Raw genomic sequence first — 16,994 nt, 5'->3', positions numbered from 1 at the left:
CAAGTCTTGGGATCTCAGTGGAGTAAGAAGTTAACGAAAGTCTCTGATAAGTTCTTATCTGTGGGGTGGTACGGATGCTGCATCAGCAGATCTCTGATCCCTGAGCCCCAGAAACCTGGGCCTCAGGATGATAGATCAAAGAATGTCTTCATTTCTGTGGTTCTCTTTAGATCATCACAGTGATTGTGTTTTGGGCCTCTTTGTGTGAAAGACTTTGCGAAACACTGAAGATAAGCTCTATTGCTTCTGGTGGAGGAGAGCTTGCCATCATGATCAGACAAGAACAGTGAGATTAAGGGTGTGGGATGGCCAGAATGGTGTGAACTGATGCTGAAGAGGGCTTATTCCACTTACCAAAGGACTGAGTGGTTTAAAATAACACCAACATTGCTTAACCCATGAATCTGTAATTTTCTCGTGGTACAATGTGGGCAGCACCCTTCTGCTCCCATTGGTGTCAGGGAAGCTTGAAGCCCAGAAGCTAAATCACTTGAAGGCTCCCTCACACTTGCCCAGTGGTTGCTGCTGGCTGTCCTTGGGCACATTGGTTTCTTACCACAAGGGCCCCTCATGTCATCTCACTTCATGGGATTCTTTGGCTCCATTCAAACACAGTGCCTGTTCCCCAGAGTGAGCATCTCCTAAAAAGTGAACCATCTACAAGCTGTGTTCTTTTCATTACCTAGACTTTGATGTCATATGACATCCATTCTACCATGTCTACTGCTTGGGGCAATCAAGAGCAAGAGCTTTCACCAGATTAAAAAGGAAGGGCCCTAGACGCCACCTCGCGGCAGGAGGTGAGATATTGCAGTCATGGAAGAAGAGCCTGTGGGATGGAGATGCATAATGGAGGTCATATCTGCACCATGCAAATGTGTAAAGGAATGGAATTGAAAAAGTTGTTGTTTCTAAACATCTTGATCCCAAGCCTGTTGAAAAGTAACAACATCTTAGTTAAACCAACAAAGACCATGTCAATAGTGTTTCAGCTTGGAGAGTCACAGTGAACCAAGGGGTCTCCTCACACATCATGTGTTCAGAACCATGCACTGTGTGGCCTGGATATGAGATTACATGTGATGTGAGGTGTGTTCAAGGATCCACTGTAAATCATAAGCAAAATCATAATGGAAATCAAAAGAAAAAAATTCAAAATGGTAAGTAATGATGAAAATATAGTAAAAATCTGTTGGTTATGTGTGAATAAAAATAAACTTGACGACTTAACACTGTTTCTCCAATTCATTGAAAGGTAAAATGTGAAAACTTTGAATATAGGAGAATTTCCTTAAACATTTAACCTTGTAAAAGCAAATTAATATAACATATAAAAAGGACTATCGAAATGATGGATATGTTGATCTATATTAAAAATTTGTTGAGTATGTAAAAATCAAGATAATTCTGATTACTGGATCACTCACCTAGAGCCAGACATCGTGGAATGTGAAGTCAAGTGGGCCTTAGAAAGCATCACTACGAACAAAGCTAGTGGAGGTGATGGAATTCCAGTTGAGCTATTTCAAATCCTGAAAGATGATGCTGTGAAAGTGCTGCACTCAATATGCCAGCAAACTTGGAAAACTCAGCAGTGGCCACAGGACAGGAAAAGGTCAGTTTTCATTCCAATCCCTAAGAAAGGCAATCCCAAAGAATGCTCAAACTACTGCACAATTGCACTCATCTCACACGCAAATAAAGTAATGCTCAAAATTCTCCAAGCCAGGCTTCAGCAATATGTGAACCGTGAACTTCCAGATATTCAGGCTGGTTTTAGAAAAGGCAGAGGAACCAGAGATCAAATTGCCAACATCTGCTGGATCATCAAAAAAGCAAGAGATTTCCAGAAAAAACATCTATTTCTGCTTTATTGACTATGCTAAAGCCTTTGCCTGTGTGGATCACAATAAACTGTGGAAAATTCTGAAAGAGATGGGAATACCAGACCACCTGACCTGCCTCTTGAGAAACCTGTATGCAGGTCAGAAAGCAACAGTTAGAACCGGACATGGAACAATAGACTGGTTCCAGATAGGAAAAGGAGTACATCAAGGCTGTATATTGTCACCCTGCTTTTTTAACTTCTATGCAGAGTACATCATGAGAAATGCTGGGCTGGAAGAAGCACAAGCTGGAATCAAGATTTCCGGGAGAAATATCAATAATCTCAGATATGCAGATGACACCACTCTTATGGCAGAGAGTGAAGATGAACTAAAAAGCCTCTTGATGAAAGTGAAAGAGGAGAGTGAAAAGGTTGGCTTAAAGCTCAACATTCAGAAAACTAAGATCATGGCATCTGGTCCCATCACTTCATGGAAAATAGATGGGGAAACAGTGGAAGCAGTGTCAGATTTTATTTTTTGGGGCTCCAAAATCACTGCAGATGGTGAGTGCAGCCATGAAATTAAAAGACACTTACTCCTTGGAAGGAAAGTTATGACCAACCTAGATAGCATGTTAAAAAGCAGAGACATTACTTTGCCAACAAAGGTCCATCTAGTCAAAACTATGTTTTTCCAATAGTCATGTATGGACTTGAGAGTTGGACTGTGAAGAAAGCTGAATGCTGAAGAATTGATGCTTTTGAACTGTGGTGCTAGAGAAGACTCTTGAGAGTCCCTTGGACTGCAAGAAGATCCAGCCAGTCCATCCTAAAGGAGACCAGTCCTGGGTGTTCATTGGAAGGACTGATTCTGAGGCTGAAACTCTGATACTTTGGCCAGCTCATGAGAAGAGTTGACTCACTGGAAAAGACCCTGATGCTAGGAGGGATTGGGGGCAGGAAGAGAAGGGAACAACAGAGGATGAGATGGCTGGATGGCATCACCGACTCGATGCACTTGAGTTTGGGTGGCCTCCGGGACTTGGTGATGTACAGGGAGGCCTGGTGTGCTGTGATTCATGGGATCGCAGAGTCCGACACGACTGAGCAACTGAACTGAACTGAACTGAACTGAAAGGCACTATTGAAATAGTAAAATTTGTAGCCACAGCATGGTTGAACTAAGAAAGAGGTTTAACTGGGAGATATATGTATGTATATATACATTCATAAATCTTATCTATGCTAACCTCTAGGTCACAGGGAAGTGAACAATTTAAAAGATCTACATGGAATTACATATCCCTAGAAAAGATAACTTAAAGAAACATACTCAGGAAGTTTGAATTTTCCTAAAAACATTACATGAATTGATTCCCTTTTCAAAAATAGTCCATCAAAGACAGCCATAAGCTCACAAGAATTCCCTGGAAATCTTTGAAAACAATTTAAAGAATGATATACATTTTCTATTGGCAAGTAGATGCTACCCATCTCCCTTATGAGGCTAGTAAAGTCTAGATGACAACCCCAGTGATGACAATTTTGGAGGAAAACTTTACAGGTTAATGTTATTCAAGTATAGATGTAATCCAGTCAGTCCATAAGCAAAAGTATTAGAGCATTTCTAATTTGGGTTTTTCTGAGGATGAGTGGCTGTCATTCAAAACACAACTGCTATAACACAACACATTGACTGGTGAAAGAAGAAACACCATATGATGATTCAACCGAAGGGGGAAAAAGCATCTACTAAAACTCACTATCCTTCATCTAAAAAATTTCTTTACAAAATAGGAGCAGAAATGAGGGTCTTCATTGTGATAAATGATCCCTGCAAAAATCCCACACAAATCAATATAGTTAATGATCCAATTTTCGATGTTTTCATTCGAGAGACAAACAATACAAGGTCACAGAGATAACCATAATCATCATTTCTCTTCAATAATATACTAGAGATTTTAGCCACTACAGTTAAGCAGGCAGTAGAAGTAAAATGTATAAGAGAGGGAAAGAGGAAATAAAACTGTGAATATTCAAGATATAATATACAACAAGAATAGCCAGGAACCTGCAGATCAATTGTTACAATTAATAATTGTCAAATTTTCTGGGCACAAAATCAACTCAAACATTAATCATATCTTTATCTATACATTAATAGGTTAGAAAATGAAATTTGAAAAAAACATTAAAATCATGGAAATGGTCAAATAACTAAGTATGGATCGTAAAGATATTGCACATTCATGTTTGGAAGAGACAGTATTTTTAAGGTATTCATTCTCCAAAATGTGATTTATAGATTCATTGCACTCAGGAAGTATTTCACAGAACTTTATTGGTTCTAATTAGATGTGGAAAACCAGTAGCCAACATTGGAGAAGACAGGCTTAAAGGTTGAGAATAAGATGGGAGCTCTTGCTTTAACAAATGAAGTCATAGTAGTGAAGATAGTGTGGTATTGATGGGGCCATAGAGACATCGATGACAAGATAGAGACCCTGCACACATTGAGACATTCCACACAAATATAGAGCACTTGGTTTATGATGGTTTTATGGCAGAGTGGTGAGAGACTATTTTTTTCCTCCTAAATAAGTGGTGCTTAGGAAAACAAATGTCTCTATGATGTCTGTAAGGACACATCTTTCTCCATGGAAAAAATCACTTGGCCCTGCGGCACCCTCTCCTGCTCCTTGATGCTGTGGCCCCAGGGTGACGCTGACTGAGCTGCAGAGAGCAGAGCAGGGGTGTGAGGAGCGTGGGGTCACAGGAGATGCGGCCCAGGAGCCGGGACGGGCGGCGACCTCAGGGCAGGGCTGCAGCTGAGGGGACACTGGGGTGACAGACAGCCCTGGGGGCGTGACACTGTCTTGTGCTTTTCAATGACATGAGTGCAGGGCTTCTGGGAGCTTGCTCAGGAATATTGTGAAATTAGTGTGAGCTTGCATGAGGAAATTATAGAGGTGAGTTTTCTAAAATCCTCATGTCCTAGGGCATCACGCATGCAGGATCTCAGAAGATGTTCTTTGGCTGCGCTAGTGGCCTTTTGTTAGCTGAGGTTGTTGGGGATAGTACTGTTGGGATTTCAGGTCACAGGGGTGGGTGGAGGGCTCTGCCACAGACAGTGGCAGACCTAGGGCCTGAGAGATGGGGGAGGTGGGACAGAAAGTGAGCTGCTCGGGGCCTGGGAAAGAACCAAGACACCTGGAGAGCTCCGGGGGCTGTCATCTAGCACCTTCGATCAGTCTTACACCTGCCTCCTATCCTGGACAGGAGTGAGGGGTGGAAGGCGCTGGTGTATAAGCTGGGTCCACTGACAATTCCCGTATTGTGGTTGGTTTGTCTGAGTTGTTTTCCTGGCTGCTGTGAGGGATTTTACTTACTTGTGTTTTGTAGCTTCACATCCTCTACCAAATGCACAACCCATTTTTCTGGTGGTGAGAGAGAGGTTGAGACCCATGAAAGATCTTAGTGACAGTCTTCCAGCTTGCCTGCCACCTCTGCTTGCTGAGTGTCTATGTGGCATCAAACTTGTGTTCTTCGTTGGGATGGGACCTGGTTCAGAATTTAGAGCTGCACAGAGGGGTCGGGACTCGGGATGTTTAGTGAGATGGGCTACACTCTTAGGAATGGGCGGTCACTCCTTGGTCCCTGCCCAGGAGGCAGAAGAAAGGCCATCATGAGCAGGAGTAGCTGCATCTTCCAGAAGATCTGTCCAAGTTACAGCTGCTGGGGTTTCTTCCTTCCAGACAAAAGCACATGGGAAGGAAGGAGGAGAGGCTCAGTGCCCCAACAGACCCCCCAGAGGTGTGCTCCCCCCAGCCAGGTGTCAGCATGCTACAGATGTCCACCTTCTCTGCCCTGGATTGGGAGAGAATGACACCGTCACCACACTCACACACAAAGACTCAGCAGAAGGAATTAGAAAGTGATGCCTGTGGTGCAGCCAGTGTTACCTAGTCCCAGCTTTTACTATTTCCCAAACAACAGGCCAATAAACCATGAGATGAGTTGTTGAAAGAAGGAATAGCAACTTTATTCAGAAAGATATCAGATCAAGAAAATGGTGGACTCATGTTTCAAAGAACCACCTAACCTGAGTTAGTATTCAGGTCACTTTTATACTAGAAGAGAACGGAGTAAACTCAAACATTTCCTGGTTCCCATCAGCCTCAGGACGGTTGTTAATTTCTTCTGTCCTGCAGTCTTTCATCAGTGGGCTTGTTTCCTCTGAGCTAAGCAAAGGTATTTTAGCTTAATGCTTATTACCTGGGAGCCAGTGTTCCCAGAGGTGTGCTATCATGTATAATTAATGTTATAGGCAATATACCACTAGTGACTAATGAACAGAATACCAAAATTCTTCCCTATCACACCAAGAGCAGCTGGATCCCCAGGAGCCCCTCAGTAATTGAATCTCCATTTCTCCATGCTTGATACTTTTATGATTCTGATAATATAATGAATAATTACTCAGTAAGGGAGGTCCAGGGATATGAGAGATTTGGCTGCTGCCCCTGTGAAGCCGAGAGGAGGCAGAGGAAGGCCTAGAATAGGTGGCTAGAGGACAAGTGGTGAGGAGTATGATGAGGGGTCTGCTTGTTGCCAAGGGTGAGGAAGCGGCTGAACTTGGTTTGGGAGCAGATAGACCTGAACTCACCAAAGTGAACCAAACAGCGACCCCATTTCCTATCTTGCCAGGGTTCCAGCCTCACATTGTTGTGGTGTTTACAATCAGCTCTTCAAATTTAAATATTTTGTGACAGAAATTTTCTTATCCCACAGTGTTGAACTAAAGTCTTGGACTTGATACTCATTGGACCAAAACCACCATCACCGGGTCCTTCAGCATTCAGTGACCTGACTGGCTTGGCTGTGCTGAGGTATCCAGCACCCATTGAGCTGAGTTGGGGGCTGTCCCATCCAACTCAGGGTTCCTGTGAGGGGGAGGGCCTTCCTCTCAAAAAATGGTGGTTAGTGGTGTGTAGTGATGAGATAAGTGATGCTGATCATCCTAATAATTACTCCCCACTAATATTCTCTGTCCAGAGTAGAGAATCACATCTCTGATGTCTCTGGGCCAGGCCATCCTGAACACGTGCAAATGATTCCACCACTGTTACCAGTATGAGAAAGAAGAAAGAGGAATGGAAAAGATCACATGAGGAGTTCTAAACAAGCCAGTCCCCAGTGAATTCTGGCAAGAGCATCTTACAAATAAACAGAGCAGAAGGATACAGGCTTAACCATTGATGATGATGATCTGCGTGTAGTGAAATAATAGGCAATTTTCAATTTCTTACTTAGATGTACTGTATTTAGCTATCTTCATATGATTATCTGTGTTGCTTTTACATGCAAAATACATTTTGCCATGGTCGAATTTCACTCACCATGCAAACTTCCAGCAAACCACTTCTCTTTAGCCCAGTCATCTCTAAGCTGCATGTTTTAAAAATGAAATTACTTTCCTGAATAGATTCTTACATGAAATTCAGAGATTATTGAAAAATAGAAGAGAAAAAATTATTCAATAAGCTATTAGGTATGGGGCAACTTTGAAATATTAGGATACCTTGAATCGAAAAAAATTTAACAATGACTTTCCTTTAGAGATAAATATACACACATGTAAGTATGATGGAGGTGGGAGAGGCTGGCTCAGCCCAAGGTGGAAGAGCTCCCTCAAGGTTACTTGGGGCTGAAGGAGGATGTACCCTCAGGACACCAGAGGCTGCACAGAGCCCTGGGCCCAGGACTCCAAGACAGGGCTGTGACAGGCACTCAGCCTCCTAAGCTCTAGGGAGTCCCGGTGTGGAAGGAGCCCGCCCTCACAGGAGAGAGAGACGCCCTGGAAACAGGAACCCGAGTGCCCATGGATGGCCCCTGCCCTGCTGGGTCCCTGGAGTTATTCTCCTTCCTCTGACCTGTGCTTTGCTAAATTGTTGAGGGGTTGGTGACAGTGCTTGGCTTAGAGAAGGTAAGAAATTTCTAACACCCAGAGAGGACCATTATGGAGGAGAGTTTGTCCTTTTTAATGAATTGCCCTTTAGATTCATCCCTGGTGGAAGGTAAGCACCAAAGAGATTTTCTTGCTTTGGCTAAGCACCAAATCATTTTCTCAATGACTTCTCATTGAGGAAACAATGAGATTCTATACAGACATCATGGGATTTAGGGAGGAGCAAGGACCAGGGTGGCTTAGTGGGAAAGAATTTGCCTGCCAAACAGGAGACGCAAGAGACAGGGATTTGATTTCTGGGTCTGGAAGATCCCCTGGAGATGGAAATGGCAACCCACTCCAGTGTTTGTGCCTGGAAAATCCCATGGACAGAGGAACCTGGCAGCCACAGTCCATGGGGTCGCAAAGAGTGGACATGACTTAGTGATTTAACAGCAGCAGAGGGCAAGGGAGGAAGGAGGAAGTAAAACCCAGAACTGACAGCAGAGGGTGTCTTGGAGCAGCGTGGTTATGTACTGAGGTGTTTCCATGAATAAATAGGAATTCAGTCCCCATCGCTTTAGAGATCCCATTTATTGTGGCCCTGTGATCCCACTGCCAATCCCTATGGGATTCTTGCTGCTGGCCCAGGACAATGGTCAGTGCAGACAAAGGTCAGTCTCAAGCTGCTGTTAGAAGTGCATCATTGCTCTCTTTATCCAGCTCAGGAAGTGTGAGACCTGGGTGAAGACTCCTGGAGGTATCCCATTCATCATTCCATAGGAGAAAGTACCATGGACCACTATTTTACACACGAGGGGTCCACCGGAGTCCCCCTGTGGGCAGAGAGAAGGGCTGAGCAGGCCGCCTTGGGGTTCTGTCTTCCCTGCCGCCCAGCTGGGTGGCCTCAGTCAGGGGCCGTGGGGAAGACCCAGGCCCAGGGAGGCCTGGTCACCTCCCGGTCCTGGGGCTCCAGCCTGACTCTGACTGTTCTTAGCAGCTGGACTCAAGTCTACCTTTCTGTCAATTTTCTCCTGGAAACTCTGGTGATAAGACAGCTGTGGAATGACTGATGCTTCCTGACCCACTCAGGGAAAAAAAAGCAAAACATTGGATTCAAGGACCAGGCTGCCAAAACTCTCAGCTGACGATGAAGATACAGCCTCTGCCCTATGCATACCTCCCGGGTCTGTGTGCTTAGATGCGGGAAAACTGACCTCGAAGCCGGTCTTCACCTTCCTTGGGTCCCCGACACAAATCTGGGTGGCCCGGCTGTAGTGGCTGGGGTAGAGTGTTTCAAACACCCGATCCTCCTGCACCGTCAGCTCTGCCTCCTGCAGGGAGGTGACTGGGGCGCCCAGGGCCACCTGGCCCCAGCCGGCCAGACTGCACACCTGTCCTGGCCTCACCCGGGCCGTGGCCCTGGGCAGACTAAGGGGCTTCACAGCTGACGTCTGCTTGGCCTTTCTCTCCAGCTGGTGGGAAGAGACAAGAGTCCGGCTCAGCCGGTGGTCCTCTGGCCTGGATGCCATGATGAGGCTGCATGGACCCCATCTCTCATCTCTCCCCCTGAGACTGCTCAGGCGGCCAGGATGGGAAGGAGGAAAGGGGCAGTAGCTCCTGGGAGGGCAATGATCTGATCTCAGGAGGGCAGGGCCAGTGGGGAGTTTTCCTTGCCTGCAGTAGCATGATGTCGTTGGAGAAGGTCTTAGGATTATAGTCTGGGTGGCGGATGGCTCTCCTCACCTGGATGACCTGCTGGGTCCTCTCCTGCTGTTTGATGTTGTGGACCCCCAGGGTGACGCTCATTGAGCTGCACAGAGGGTAGAGCAGGGGTGTGGGGATCATGGGGTCACCGGAGATACAGCCCAGGAGCTGTGACAGGCAGCTGACACCAGGCAGGCCAGCAGCTGAGGGGGAATTGAGGTGACAGAGGGTCCTGGGGCTGAGTGACCCTGGGCCCTGTGCTTCTCGGTGACCTGAGGGCAGGGCTCCCGGGAGCTTTCTCAGCAATACTGTGAAGTGACTCTGAGTTTGTTTTTGTCTCTCACTGCACGCTCTGATCCTTCTCTGATGCTTTATTTGACCATTATGGGTCAACTGTTCTCAACCCTGTCTCTTGTTCTCACCTCCGACCCACTGACCAAAAAACTTACCTGTCCTGTTTCTCAGCCTTTCATCACCCTAGTCCTGCTCATAAGATGGCTTGTTTGATGAGCTCTTGTCCTGATTCCCAGGATCCTGGGGTGAAGGAGGGGTCCCCCTGGGCTCAGCTCCTGGGGAGAGGACGGTTCCCTGTCCAGGCATCAGAAAGGCTGGCTGGCTACTGCCCTCACCTCCCTCCGCAGTGAGCAGCCGTCAGAACAAAGTCCTTTTGTGTGAGGACACCGCCACACCTCTTCCAACTTTTCTCACCCAGAAACTGAATGAAAGCCATGTAGGGGTGGGAGTGGGGCTTGGCCTCGTGGCACCCAGTGATCTCCTCTGAAAGAAAAGGCTGAAAGATGGGGAGATGTGAGAGGCTATGGTTAGAAGGGAGGTTTGGGAAGGTGGCAGTCAAGGTGCCCAACAGACACTAGAGGAGAGTCCCCCGGGGTCTCACTGCAGTGGGATAACCTTTTCTGAACCCCAAACCTCAGTATTGTTCTCCGCGCCCTGATTCCCACAAACATATGGAGGGGCCCGAGACTGCCTTCCAGAGGGTGGAGCCCAGAAGATCATGGATGAGACCCCCTGATGAGCCCTCATTCTCATGGAGTCTCCTGGACCCTCTGAGCCTCTGCTAACATCCTGATTGGTGCTATTTTCTAGTAATCCACCTATGAGATTATGGAGTTGGGTGTTCTAAAATCCTCATGTCCTAGGGCATAATGCATCCCAGGATCTCACTAAACATCTGTTGACTGCACGCGTGAATGCCCTCCAATTAGCTTTTGGCTGAGGTTTGGTGGTGATGGTACTGGTGGGATTTGAGACCACAGGGATGGGGGAGGATCCTGCCAAAGACCGTGGAGTAGAAAATGAACTGCTTGTGGCCTGGGGAAGAGTAACGGCACCGAGAGAGCTTTGGGTGCTGTCATCTAGCCATTTCTGACCAATCACACCCTGGGCTCCTCTCTGGCCAGGAGTGAAGGGTGGGGGAAACGGACAAGTTTCTCTGGTTCTTAAGCTGGGTCCACTGACAACTCCTGTACTGTGGATGGTTGGTCTGAGTTGTCCTTTCCTGGCTGGAGTGAGGAATTTTATTACTTGTATTTTGTAGCTTCACATCCTCCACCAAAAGCACAACCCACTTTACCGGTGGTGAGAGAGAGGCTGAGCGCTACAAAGCTTTTAATGAAAGCTTGCTTCCTACCATCATCCTTGCTGAATGTCTACACAGCATTGAACTTGTAGTCTCAGTTGGGATGGGGGCTGGTTCAGCAATGAATCTGAGCAGAAAGGCCAGGACTGCGGGAGGCTTAGTGAGATGGGCGACCCTGTCAGGAATGGGGATGGTCACTCACCTGTCCCAGCCCAGGAGACAGAAGAAAGGCCATCAGAACAGGAGTGGCTGCATCTTTCAGAAGGTCTGCCCAGTCAGAGCTGCTGGGGTTTCTTCCTTCCAGACACAAAGCATAGAGGAAGGAAGGAGGGGAGGCTCAGAGCCCCCACAGACCTCCCAGAGCTGTGCATCACCCCAGCTGAGTGTGTGCACGCCATGTGTGCCCATGTTCTCTGCTGTGGGGTAGGTGAGAATGACAGTCACCACACTTGCACTCCCACTGCTGAGTCACAAAGCAAGAGGAAGAACAAGAAAGTGGAGGCTGGGGTGCAGCCAGGGGAGGAGCTGGGTCCCCAGAGGCCCTCAGTGACTGAAGCAAGAGTGTCTTCATTTCTCCCCTCTTGGGTCTCCTTTGATTCTGAGGAAAGCATGAAGAATCACCCGATAGGTGAGCTGTAGGGATAACAGAGACATGGCTCCTGTACTTGAGAAGCTCAGGGGCCGGAGGAGACCTAGAATCTGTGAGTAGAGAGCACGTTGTTGAGGACTATGGCGTGGGGCTCTACTTGGGCCGAATGTAAGGCAGAGACTGGACTTGCTTTAGGAGCAGAGAGACCTGGACTCATCCAAGTACCCCAAATATCAACCCCATCTCCTATTTTGCCAGGGTTCTAGCCTCACATTTTTGGGGAATTTAGAATCTCCTGTTTAAATATAAGTATTCTATAAAAAAGAGAGCCTTTCTTATCCCAAAATTCTGAACGAAAGTCCTGAACTTGATACTCACTGAACCAGAAAAAAACCGTCACTGGGTCCTTCGGCAATGAGGGACATGATTGGGTTGTGCTGAGGTTTCCAGCACCCCTCAAGTTGAGATGCAGGCTGTCCCACCCAAATCAGGGTGTTTGTGAGTCAGGAGGTGCTTCCTCTCCAGAAATGCTGGTGAGTGGTGAGTGGTGAAGGGGAAACAGATGCCAGTCATCTGATACTTACTCCCCACTAAGTATTCCCTGTCCAGAGTCCAGAGAGGCACGTCTCAGATGTCTCTGGGCCAGGCCATCCTAAGCATGGAGATGACCTCAACACTCTCACCAGTATGAGGACAGAAGAAAGAGAAATGGAAAGGATGGCATGAGGAGCTCTAAACAACCCAATCCCATGTGAGTTGAAGCAAGAGCATCTTATGAATAAATAGAAAAACAGTGGAAGGAAATATGCTTAAGCATTAATGATAACCTTAGGGTGGTGAAACTGTGCTTCGTTTACTTTTCTTACCCATATGTTCTGTATTTAGTTGTCTTTCTGTGATGAATGAGCCTGGAGGGCAACAGTCCATAGGGTTACAAAGAATCGGACACAGCTGTAGTAACTTAGCACACTTGCACCATTTTGAATATGTTCCATTTATGAGGAATATCTTTTGATGAGTATGTGTTACTTTCTACCAGAACACATTGTGCATTTTGAAGCTTACTCTGAATTCAAATGTTCAACAAATCACTTCTCTTAAACCCTCTCTAAGCTGCATGTCTTAAAACTAAGGTTGCTTTTCTTAACCTTGTATCAAAACTTCAGCAATTTATAAAAAAAAAATAATACAGGAAAACGTATCCAATAACTATAGGCTATAGATACTCTTTGAAACTTTCAGATACCTTGAAACCAATGATTTTCTTTATAGTGAGTTTCCTTTGGGATAAATATATTTATACACAAACACACTTGGGAATGATGAAGGTGGGGAGCCGCTGGCTCAGCCCAAGGTGGAAGAGCTCCCTGAAGGTCACCTGGGGCTGAAGGAGGATGTGCCCTCAGGACACCGGAGGCTGCACAGAGCCCTGGGCCCAGGACTCCAAGGCAGGGCTGTGACAGGCACTCAAGCTGGGCCTAGGAATACTGAGGGCCTCCTGAAACTTTCTCAGGCTTCTGAGCTCTGCCTGCCTGATGCAGGGAGGGAACACTGCATGGGATGAGCTACACCTTTGTAAACTCCCCCATTTCTGTTAGGGTGGACAAGTGTCCCCCTGCTTCAACCCTCAACCTCATGTGGCCCTCCTTCCAAATCTGGATCCTCTTGTTTTCCCCAAGGGCACTGGGATGGGGGCGGGGGCGGGGGGTGAGTAGGTGTGGACGAGGAAGAAGGCATGTGGATGAGACACGAGGGTTGTCAAGAAGAGGGTCGTGTGTTCCTGAGAGGGGTCTCCTTCTCTGATGGAGCTCACGGGCAGCCTGGAGGGCAGCTGGCCCTGGGGGCATGTGACTGGAGGGAGCTGGCTGTCAGTGCAGCAGGAGTTTTTATTCCAGAGTTGGAACAGGGTGGTGTCTTGAAGGCAGAAGCCAGTAACAGATCAGAACTATAAACAGGTCAGACACGGCAGGTGCTGAATGAATGTGTTTAGGTAAGTAAAGGAGGAATCCTTGATTTCTGCTCCAGAGATGGAAGTTTATTAAGTTTCAGGCAGCCTAGCTTCTAACCACTTTGCCCAGTGCCTCCATCGCAGGGAAGATGGACAGATCAGTCCTTGGAGAAACCTCAGTCTGGTCCCTGAAGTTCGTACTGTTTCATTGTTTTTTGGATCCAAGGCAGAAAGCTTGAGATTCTGGTGAAGACCCTTGGAGGTGTCCCATCCTCTTTTCCATAGGACACAATGCCCTGGGCCACACCGTTACACACGAGCGGGCCCCCGGAGTCACCCTGTGGGCAGAGAGGGCAAGGACTGAGCTCACCGTCTTCAGGTCTGTTCTCCCTGCCACCCTGGGTTGGGTGGTCTCTGTTAGGGGCCCTGGCTGATATAAGGCTCTTGTTGGTCCTGAGGTTTCAGTCTGGCCCTGACAATCTGCCTCCTCCCACAGGAAGCCTCTGCCCATGTGGGACTTTGAGGCAATGTCCATCCCCCAGGAACACCAGACAGAGACAGGACAGGAGGACAGGCTGGGGACATAGGACAGAGCTTGTTCCCATGGCCCCGGACCCAAAGACCAAGGCTTTGCATGGATAGTACTGGGAATCTCACCCGAAAGGAACTCTTTTTCTCTCTTGCGTCCCCTGCACATATCTGGGTGGTGGTTCTGTAATATTTGTAGCGAGAGGTGCATTTCTTGGCCCTTTGGACTTCAAGCTCTACCTCCTGTAGTTTCTGTGGGTGGGACATATCCAAGCCAAGACGCCCCCAGCCAGCCACACTGCATAGCATCCCTGGATTCACCGTATCCCTGTCCCTGGGCAGACTGATGGGGCTCACAGCAGTGGTCACTTTTGCCTTCTTCATGAGCTGAAGCAGAGGAAAGGCAGTCTTACCTACTGATGGCCCACAGAGACTGCAGCACAGTCGTGGGGTTGCCTTCTTCACAGGCCTGGGATCACAGAAGGGGTCATACAGGAGGAGGATATGGAATCAGGTCATGAGGGATGCAGGACCCAGGAAGGAAGTGTCCGGGAGTCAGTGCAGCCACATGTCCCACCTGCAGTAACATGATGTCGTTGACCCCAGTCATATTATAGTGTGGGTGCGGGAAGGCTGTTCTCACGGGGATGACCTCCTGGGTCCTCTCTCGTTCCTTGATGTTGTGGGCCCCCAGGGTGACGTCAATTGAGCTGCAGAGAGAGCAGAGGTGGTGGGGGTGGGGGGGTGTCACAGGAAAACACCCAGGAGCCAGGAGGAAAGAGCTCAACTTGGGACAGGGCAAAGCTTGGGGCGGGGCAGGGGGAGGGTGTGGCGAAATTCTAGGTGACGGGCCCTGGGGCTGAGCATCTCTAAACTGTCTGCTCCCTGGCAGCCTGGGCAGGGTGGCAGTTCCTGGAGTCCATGGAGGGTGTTCAGTCCTGCACAAGCTAGACTGTCTCCAAGGAAGACAGGAATTTCTCACATTTGCACTGTGGGCTCCAGGCCACAACCTTGGTTTCCTTATGTTCCAGGTTGGCTTGTCCCTTCCCTCCATGCGTGACTGGCCTTGACTTGTCCCTCTCTCCCCAGTGCGCACCTGTCCTCTGAATCGCTTCCTCTGTTACCTGGGTGCACGGGTCTGCAGCTCTAAGAGGGTTCCCTGGGAGGCTCAACAGTGGCATGGAGGCCCAGGCCCTGCTCCTCACCTTCCCAGGCAGTGAGCTGCTGTCAGCACGAAGTCCTCACGCACAAGGAAACCCCCACATATGTGAGATTTCCCTGAAATCTTGAACCGAAGAAATGCCATGTAGGGGCGGGAGTGTGGCTTGGCCTCATGGCCCCCGATGATCTTCCCTGAAAGAAAGATTCCAGCCTGCCCGCTGTGCTCATGGAGCCAAAGTTTGAAGAGGGGACATGGGATCACGGTTTCCCTGAGTTCAGAAATTTTTCTAGATGGACCAGGCCCAGGCTGTGCATGAGTGTAGTGTCTGAGCAGGTCTGTCCATGTGGGGTGGGACTGGGCCTCTGAGGGTGGGACCATCACTCACCTGCCTCCCCAGTAGGGGACAGAAGAAGGGCCACCAGGAGCAAGAACAGGACCATCTCTCCAGGAAGACTGCCCAGCTCTGAGCAGCTGCTGCTTCCTTCTGGTCTTTTAACACTGAGTTGTCCCCTCCCTTACTCTGGTCTTATCATGTGAACCTTCTCTGAAAGCCTCAAACCACTTTTTTGGAGTCAGAGTGGACTGTGAATTTGAATTTAAATAAAGCCTCTGGTAAGTTTTCATCCACTGGGTGGGGGTTCGGGGGGGTGGGGCGGTGGTTGCATCAGCCAGTCCTTAAGCCCTCAGATGCCTGAGCCCCAGAAACCTGGGCCTCATGATGAGAGATCAAAGAAAGTCTTCATGTGGTTCATTTGAGATCACCAGGGTGATTGTGTATTGAGACCTCTTTTTCAGCAAGAATGTGAGAAATATTGGAGATGAGATTCCTTGCTTCATGTAGAGTAGATAAACCATCATGATCAGACTATAAGGCAAGATCCACAGTGTGGAATAGACATAATGTTGTGAAAGTGATGCTGAAGAGGACTTATTCCACTTACTAAAGGACTCAGTGGTTTAAAATAACAGCAACATTGCTTTACCCATCTGTATTTTGGTCCGGGTACAGTGTGGATGGCATCCCTCTACTCACCCTGGCTTCAAGGCTGCTCGAAACCTGGAGGCTAAATCACTTGCAGGATTGCTCACGCATGCCCAGTGGTTGGTGCTGGTTATCCACTCGGCACATTGGTTTTTCTCCACAAGAGCCCCTCAAGTAGTCTCACTTCATGGGATTCCTTGGCTCACTCATAACACAGCAGTTGGTTTTCCCAGAGTGAGCATCTCCTAAAAACTGAGCCATCTAGAAGCTGTGGTTTTTCATTACCTAGATTTTGATATCATATGACACCTATTCTATCATATTCCACTGCTTAAAGCAATCAAGAGCTCCCCTCACCCAGGTTAAAAAAGGAGGGCCCTAGACCTCCTTTGTTGCAGCAACGTAAGAAGAGCCTGTGGGATGGAAACAGGCAATGGCAGTCATGTCCCCATCATGAAAATGGGGGAAATCATGGAATAAAAAAAATTATTGTTTCTAAACATCTTGATCCCAAGTCTCCTGAAAAGCAGAAACAAATCGCATGGTCAATAGTGATTCTGGCAAGAGAATGACAGTGAACCAAGGGGTGTCTTCATCCCACATGGCTTGGACACCCCGCACTGGACGACCTGGATGAGATATCAGAATACAAGTGAGGTGAGGGATGTTGCCTTCCATAGGGAATGCAGAAGGGCATGGCAAC

At 47.9% G+C, this 16,994-nt stretch overlaps 2 protein-coding genes across 2 annotated transcripts; both read right to left on the bottom strand.

Moving 5' to 3' along the window:
- Window positions 1-8,470: 8,470 nt before the first annotated feature.
- On the bottom strand, window positions 8,471-12,096 carry LOC136146962 (granzyme H-like). Its single transcript, XM_065906061.1, has 6 exons — window positions 12,072-12,096; window positions 11,285-11,379; window positions 10,115-10,275; window positions 9,456-9,591; window positions 8,996-9,253; window positions 8,471-8,614 (listed from the first exon to the last, which is right to left on the bottom strand). Exons 1-6 carry the CDS (start codon window positions 12,094-12,096, stop codon window positions 8,471-8,473), a joined length of 819 nt encoding a protein of 272 aa, XP_065762133.1.
- Window positions 12,097-13,795: 1,699 nt separating this feature from the next.
- Window positions 13,796-15,749, bottom strand: LOC136146961 (mast cell protease 1A-like). Its single transcript, XM_065906060.1, has 5 exons — window positions 15,695-15,749; window positions 15,353-15,500; window positions 14,725-14,857; window positions 14,277-14,534; window positions 13,796-13,957 (listed from the first exon to the last, which is right to left on the bottom strand). Exons 1-5 carry the CDS (start codon window positions 15,747-15,749, stop codon window positions 13,796-13,798), a joined length of 756 nt encoding a protein of 251 aa, XP_065762132.1.
- Window positions 15,750-16,994: the final 1,245 nt, after the last annotated feature.

Source organism: Muntiacus reevesi, chromosome 15 (assembly GCF_963930625.1).
Source record: "Muntiacus reevesi chromosome 15, mMunRee1.1, whole genome shotgun sequence".
Lineage (NCBI taxonomy): Eukaryota > Metazoa > Chordata > Mammalia > Artiodactyla > Cervidae > Muntiacus > Muntiacus reevesi.
Note: the sequence above shows the minus strand (reverse complement) of the source record. Positions and strands in the feature narration are given on the sequence as shown.

Excerpts from the sequence above, each read along its gene's own strand:
- LOC136146962 (XM_065906061.1), bottom strand. The coding sequence starts at position 12,096 with ATGTCCCTCATTGCCGAAGGACCCA. Across the intron at positions 10,276-11,284 it reads TGTCTCCTGGGCTGGGACAG|CCTTTTCTTTCAGAGGAGAT; the intron begins GTGAGTGACCAT and ends CCCATCTTTCAG. Across the intron at positions 9,592-10,114 it reads GCTGCTCACTGCGGAGGGAG|CTCAATGAGCGTCACCCTGG; the intron begins GTGAGGGCAGTA and ends CCCTCTGTGCAG.
- LOC136146961 (XM_065906060.1), bottom strand. The coding sequence starts at position 15,749 with ATGGTCCTGTTCTTGCTCCTGGTGGCCCTTCTTCTGTCCCCTACTGGG. Across the intron at positions 15,501-15,694 it reads GTCCCCTACTGGGGAGGCAG|GGAAGATCATCGGGGGCCAT; the intron begins GTGAGTGATGGT and ends TCTTTCTTTCAG. Across the intron at positions 13,958-14,276 it reads AGAAAAAGAGTTCCTTTCGG|GGTGACTCCGGGGGCCCGCT; the intron begins GTGAGATTCCCA and ends CTCTGCCCACAG.